The sequence below is a fragment of the Rhinolophus ferrumequinum genome, chromosome 5 (assembly GCF_004115265.2).
Source record: "Rhinolophus ferrumequinum isolate MPI-CBG mRhiFer1 chromosome 5, mRhiFer1_v1.p, whole genome shotgun sequence".
In the NCBI taxonomy this organism is placed as follows: Eukaryota; Metazoa; Chordata; class Mammalia; order Chiroptera; family Rhinolophidae; genus Rhinolophus; species Rhinolophus ferrumequinum.
Genome location: NC_046288.1, coordinates 87,947,654 through 87,954,148, shown reverse-complemented (window position 1 = coordinate 87,954,148; position 6,495 = coordinate 87,947,654). Strand labels below are relative to the sequence as shown.

The window sequence follows — 6,495 nt, the reverse complement described above, 5'->3', positions numbered from 1 at the left end:
GGGATCCCTGTGTCGTGGACTGTGAGAAGGCAGCACAACTGAAGGTGCAAAGTGAGTAGGAACCAGGCAGCAGAGACGCCCGCAGCAGCTCATCCAGACTTGGACACAAGGGCAGTAGCTCTTAAGGGAACAGCACTGTTGTGTGTCAAGGTGACCGAGTCTGCCGTGCAAACCCCTCACCTGCCAGACTGCCCAGGGCCACCTCTTCTCCAGCAAAGGGGAAAGTCTGTGTGCGCCCCTCCCACCTCCACACCAGGCACTGGGCGGCCTTCCTCCTCCCCACTCCCTCCGTGGGCATGGGACCCCAAGCTGCCCTGCTGAACTCCAGCACCTTTAGGGGACCCATGGGAGGGCTCGTGCCACACCTGCCCAGCACACCTGAGCCCAGGTCTGGGCGCCAAGGAGACCTGGGGCTGCCTGCTGGACCAGGTAAAAGGCTCACAGTGTTCGTGGGGTTCCCCTGCGTGCATAGGAAGAAGTGTGAGGGCCTGCTCCACTGTAAGCACGTGCCTGTCCCCAGCTGGCTGGGACCCTGGCCACAGGTGGCAGTCCCTGGGCTGTTACTTGGAAGGCCCACTCCAGGGGGACAGGAAGACAGGGACCTAAGTGGGGGGTGTCAGCACTCTAATCTGCACTAAGAAAGGCTTTGCTGATGACAGTGTTTGCTGGCCGTCCAGCTGCGCTGGGGACTGGCCGCGTTTCCAGGACCTGCAGCCAGACACCATGAGCCTCAGCGAGGACCAGGTGCAGCGGTTCCTGGACCGGAACCCCGGCTTTGCGGACCGGTACTTTGGGAAGAAGCTGAGCCCGGAGAACGTGGCGAGGACTTGTGCAGACGGGCTGCTGGGGGACTGCGCCAGCTTCCGTGAGCTGTGCCAGGTGGAGGAGGCGGCGGCGCTGTTCGCAATGGTGCAGGACATGCAGGAGAGTGTGAACATGGAGCGCGTGTTGTTCAGGGTCCTGCAGCGGCTGGGCGCCCTGCTGCAGGCCGACTGCTGCAGCCTCTTCCTGCACCGCCAGCGCAATGGTGTGGCCGAGCTGGCCACGCGCCTCTTCAGCGTGCAGCCGCACAGCGTCCTGGAGGACTGCCTGGTGCCCCCTGACTCCGAGATCGTCTTCCCGCTGGACATCGGGATCGTGGGCCACGTGGCTCAGACCAAGACAATGGTGAACATCAAGGACGTGACCCAGGTGGGTTCTGGGCCGTGACTCGCAGGGGCCGTGAACGTCCCACGCCATGTGGGGACCTCGGAAAGGTGGCTGGGGTGGCGGACGAGGGAGGAAACCCTTTGTTCCTCTGTCCCCTTGGCTAGGACTCCCTGGACGGGTGGGGGTGGGCAGTGAGGGGTCAGAGCAGGGCGGGACAAAGGCCAGAGAGAGGCCAACAGGAGGCCACCCACTCTGCTCGCTGGGGCAGGGGAGTCCAGCTTGCACCCAGGGAGCAAAGGGGTGGGCAGCAGTGCCTGGAGCTGAGAGATCCAGGAGGACTGGTTCTTTCTGGGCAGGAAGGAGCAGGAATGCCAGTGACACAGCTGGGTGTGGGGCTGACACACGGGGCGGGGGGTGGGGGACAGGTACCCCTGCGTGGAGTAGAGTGGGGGGTGGCCAGGGAAGGTGCTATCCATCTGGGACACACTGAGCATGAGGTTCCGGCTGGACTGTGTGGTGGGCGTCGGGACGAGGGCTCTCAGAGGGCCTGGCCTGGGAGCAGGAGCCTGGAGCTGGCTGGCCTCTTCAACACACCTGGACGGGCCTCTCCCCCAGCAGCCATTGTCCCTTGTCCATAGAGACAAACAGGCATGTGCAGACCCCAGACCCCTGGTGCCTGGGCCGGAAGCAGCCGGGCTACAATCCTCTTACACTTATCTGCTGTAAACCAGCCTCGGTCCAGCGACCTGAATAGAGTAATCTCCAGGATTAGCTTCATCTTGTCTCCTTTTTAAGAAATGGGTCACCCACGAGTCGGAATATCAGGAGCATGAATTACCCAGAAAAGGAGAAGTTCGAGGGGCGGGTGTTGGGTGGGTGGGGTGTGCACCGAGCACCTCCCGCCCTCCCCCTCCTCCCCTCCCTCAATACCTCTTGTCCCCTCCCTCCTCTGAGTCTGGGATGGTCCCCCCAGCCTCCAGAGGCACCCCACACCGAAACTGTGCCGTGGGTGTCTCATCATTGCTCTGAGGGTCTGGTCCCAGGTGTGTCCCGCCCCCTGTGGGGCTGTGTCTCCCCGGGGTCTTGTGGCCTCCATCAGACGTCTCCCTCTTGGGGCAGGGCCAGTGTGGGCCTCAGTCCTCGGGCCACGCTGGGTTTGTCTCTGATGAAGCAGAACAGAGACCAGAGTCAAAATCAGCACAAAAGTGAGTCCCATTAGGTGCAGCAAAAATCCCTGAGCCAAGTGTCTGGTGTCCAGACTCACACAAGGCAGCTGGACCGAAGGCCCTAGGAAGCTCCTGGACAGCACGTGGCTCAGCTACGGCCACCCACCCCTGGGCAGGACCAGACCCAAGTCCTGGCTCTGTGCTGGTCTCTGATCCCCCCACCCACAGGGCTGTGGGCCCTGAAATGCCTGTGTGTGACCAAGGCATGTAGACCAGTCGTGGCAGCTGGCAGTTGTGTAGTCAAAGGGGTGGTATGAGGGCATTCTCGGGAAGCTCCCGGGAGCTAGGACAGCGAGGGCGGCAGGACTGGCTGCTGTGCGAGCACAGATGGGTTGTGGCTGGTGGAAGCCCAGGGAGTCTGCAGGGACAGATGACTGGGTCTGGGCAGCGGCGCAGCAGCAACAAGTCAGAAGGCTCAGAAGTCTACTAGGTCTGAGGGGAGGGAGAGGCCATGGTGACACAGGGGTCCCCTCCATGGGGCGGTGGCTGGATGCCAATCCCTGGAACAGAGGTGCGGGAAGGCTGGTGTTGTGGAAAAGGGGTTAGGGTGTGAAGGGCCTGAGACTGCCCAGCTGCTTAGTCAGGTCTGGTTCTAGGGGCTTGGGGAGCGAGTTTCACCTGTGGCTGCAAAGTGGTCCAAGGTGCTGGGCCGCATGGCAGACAGAGGAGTAGAAGCAACACAGATGAGGAGCCCAAGCCTCACTCCTGGCAGAGGTGCAGGGGACAGGAACTCGGCAACCCCAGCCACTAGGTGACTCTGCTCAGAGCACTGGCCCTGGAGTGTGTGGTGGGGGCTGACGAGCTGCCTACAGAGGCCCTGAGTCAGAATATCAGGAGCAGGAATTACCCAGGGAAGGCCCAGTGCGGTGGGAGCCATGGGGTCTCTAGCACGGCTGTGCAGGGTCCCAGCTGGGAGCAGGGAGGCGCACGGGCACACGGCAGTAAGCAGGGTCGGGATGGAGCACCAGGAGCTTTGAAGGGACCAGAGAGAGGCTGGCAGGCACAGGGGCGTGAGAGCGTGACACAGTCCTGAGTGCTAGGGCACGAGGACACTGAGACCTTCTCTGGACAAGCTACTGCCTGGTGCCCTGCTCCTTGGAGGTGAACTTGGTGTCAGCAGAGGCTGGTGCCACCGCTTGATGTGGCATCATCACCAGGGCTTGCATACTGATCTCCCTTTGATGTCGGGTGCCACGTGGCTGCAGGTGGCAGCTGCCTCTCCAAGATTCAGGATGGAAGAAAGCGGGGCGGACTTGGCACCAGCCACATGCCCCCTTAGGAGAACCGCTGCCTCCTCCCCGCAGGCTTCCTGGGATGTCCCCGGGCCTCGCTGCTGCGAGGGAAGCTGGGCCCTGGGTGTACTGGACAGGCCAGCGATGGGGACGCCTTGGAGTCATGTGACATCAGTCACCCGGCATCTGACGCAGTCCTTGAGCTCACCTGGAAGAGTTCCTTTAACAAATAATAACAAAAAAAGTCAGAGGGAGCACTTACAGGGATTTCCCCCTACAGCCCATGCTGACCGGTGAAGAGGGGCAAAGAGCAAGAGGTCAAACATTGGGTGGTGCAGACCCCAGCCCAGGAGGCCTGACTCAGAGCCATCACCATGGCCACCGCACCAGGTCACTTTGGCCTCATGTGAAAACACGTCAGCACTAAGAAAGCAGGAGAATGAGGCTGGGGACAGAGTCCCAGACACCTGGGGGACGCTGAGCCTGGGTCTGAGCCAAGTCAGAGCTCAGCTGACCAGTACTAAGACCCCCACCCGCCCCACAAAGCTCTCAGCATGGGGCCAACGAACCCCATGGAGCAGACACAGCTAGAGCATAGGCCTGGGAGCCCCACAGTGGCTGGTGGGCGGGTCATGGGGGTGCAAGGGAGCCTCGACCCAACTTGCCCACCCAACTTGCCGGCTGTCCCACCAATAAGCCACCAACGAGACTAGTGCTCACTGTTCACTCTGCCAAACCTATTTTATGGGAAGGAGTGTGGGGTGGGGGGTAGGAGCGTGCGGGGAGGAGCATGGGGGGCGAAGCCTGAGGGGGGATGAGATGGCAGCCAGGAGCAGGAGGGACTTACGGATGAACAGAGGGAACATACTAGTGGCATCCAGGAGGCAGGTGGGGGGACCCAGGTCTGCCCAGAGCCCAGGTGGCGTGTAGCGTGTGCAGGTGCCTGTGGGACTCCACAGAGTCTGGAATCTGGGCGTGGGGTCATTGGCTCCAAGGCGGGGAGATAGGGACCCACCAGTGGCCGTGTCTTCATGTGCTTCCTGGGCTCCCAATGCCAATGGTAGGGCCACCTCGGTCTCAGCAGTGGCCTGGGGGCCTCCACAGAGTTCAGCCCAGACCCCAGGGATGGGGGTGCCAGGGCTCCAGACCCACAGAGTGACAGCCTCTGTCCTGTGTCCTCCCAGAGCTCCCACTTCAGCTCCTTCGCTGACCAGCTGACTGGCTACGTGACGAGGAACATCCTGGCCACACCCATCATGAACGGCAAAGACGTCGTGGCAGTGGTCATGGCTGTGAACAAGCTGGACGGCCCGTGTTTCACAAGTGAAGATGCAGATGTGAGTCTCGGGGCGCCTCTCTGTCCCCGAGCGCTCGCGTGCCCCGTGCCTGGCAGGGAGTGTGCACAGCTGTCCGTGTGTGTGTGGCCCCCAAAGGCACAGCTGAAAGCCAGGGTTTTTAACTGCTCTTGTTGCAACATCTGTTTCAGGTTTTCTTGAAGTACCTGAACTTTGGCACCTTGAACCTGAAGATATACCACTTGAGCTATCTGCACAGCTGCGAAACGCGCCGCGGCCAGGTACTGTGACTGGCGGTGCTGTGTTCACCAGGGCAGGGTCCCAGGAAGAGGCTCCAGTTGCATTTGTGGCCGTGGGAGTGATGTGTGAGTGTGCAGACCTGCCGTTCTGCCACACCAGGACCCTGGGGGGATGGGTCTCTCGCTCCCCGTGTGCCCATCCGCTCGTGCTCCACTCCAGGTGGACGAGAACACCTCAGATGCTGAAGGCACAGCCCCTGCTCACCAGCCACCTTGGAAACCCTCCGTGGAAAGGGCTGGGATGCGTCGACAATGGGAGCAGAGGGTCCGCAGGCCGAGCTCCCTGCTGGGTTTGGTCCCTGGCTGCATAGCAGTGGAGCAAGGCAGGCGTGGGAGCTGAGGGAGCAGGAGGGGACCTTGTATTGTGGGAAAGGGTGTGGAGCTGATGGGGCACGTGAGGGCCGGTCCCCTTCATGTCCCCTGCCTCTGAGTCCCTGGCCCATGGGAGCCCTGAGTAAATAGTGGGTGTTGGGAGTATGGACAGAAGGCAGCTGCCCTCATGGGCCTGGGGCTGACCTGGGGCTGGCAAAGCGGCACAAGATGTGGCCTTCAGGCTGAGCCTCAGAGGACACTGAGGGTGACATCGTCACTCCACACTATCCCCACTTTCTCTTCTGTCTGTGTCCTGGTTACCAGCTGTAAACCTGTTGAGAATGATGACAGGTTCCTGAGCTTTTCTCGGCGTCTGTAGAGAAGGGCTGAGTTTGGGGGATCTCTCCTGAGGGCTTCAAGAGCAGCCTGGCCAGCCCAGTGAGGCACCTGTGATAAAACCCTCCAGGAGAAACACCCCCAGAGTCAGGGCCATGTGGCGGGCATGAGGGTCAAGGGGGACGAGGCCAGCTGTCCTGGTGTTCACAGTGGCCTTTGGAAGGGGCAGTGGGAGGACACTCAGCGAGATGGAGTGCCCTGGCAGAGGGAAGGCATGCCCAGGGCCTGAGGCCAGCTGGACTGCAGGGTGGGGGTTGAGAGCAGGGATCTCAGGGCCTGGCTGGAGCCAACTGAAGGGCCGAGAGGTGAGCGTGACACAGCTTAAGTTGCATCTGGTAAGGCCCCTGGGGGACCGTGCTGTTTGGAAGGAAGTCACTCTGAGCCCCACACTACAGGAACAGGGGTTTGCACAGGGCTTTTGTCTCTTCTTGCCAACTTGTTAATTTATGTAAGTATTTGTTTATTATCTGGACTCATGGTTACTGACGTTATTGACTTGGTTACTGAGCTGGTTCCAGCTGCAGTGAGTACAGCCCCTCAGTGGCGCCTGGGCCCCTAACACACCCCAGTGTCCCCGTGATTGGGG

At 61.2% G+C, this 6,495-nt stretch overlaps 1 protein-coding gene across 1 annotated transcript in view; it reads left to right on the top strand.

Moving 5' to 3' along the window:
- Positions 1 to 646: 646 nt before the first annotated feature.
- Positions 647 to 6,495, top strand: part of PDE6B (phosphodiesterase 6B) — a 29,936-nt gene continuing 24,087 nt past the window's right edge. The window contains exons 1-3 of the mRNA XM_033106575.1: positions 647 to 1,191; positions 4,792 to 4,944; positions 5,094 to 5,183. Of these exons, the coding sequence (XP_032962466.1) occupies positions 724 to 1,191; positions 4,792 to 4,944; positions 5,094 to 5,183 (711 nt within the window). The 5' untranslated portion in view covers positions 647 to 723. The remainder of the gene's footprint in view (positions 1,192 to 4,791; positions 4,945 to 5,093; positions 5,184 to 6,495) is intronic.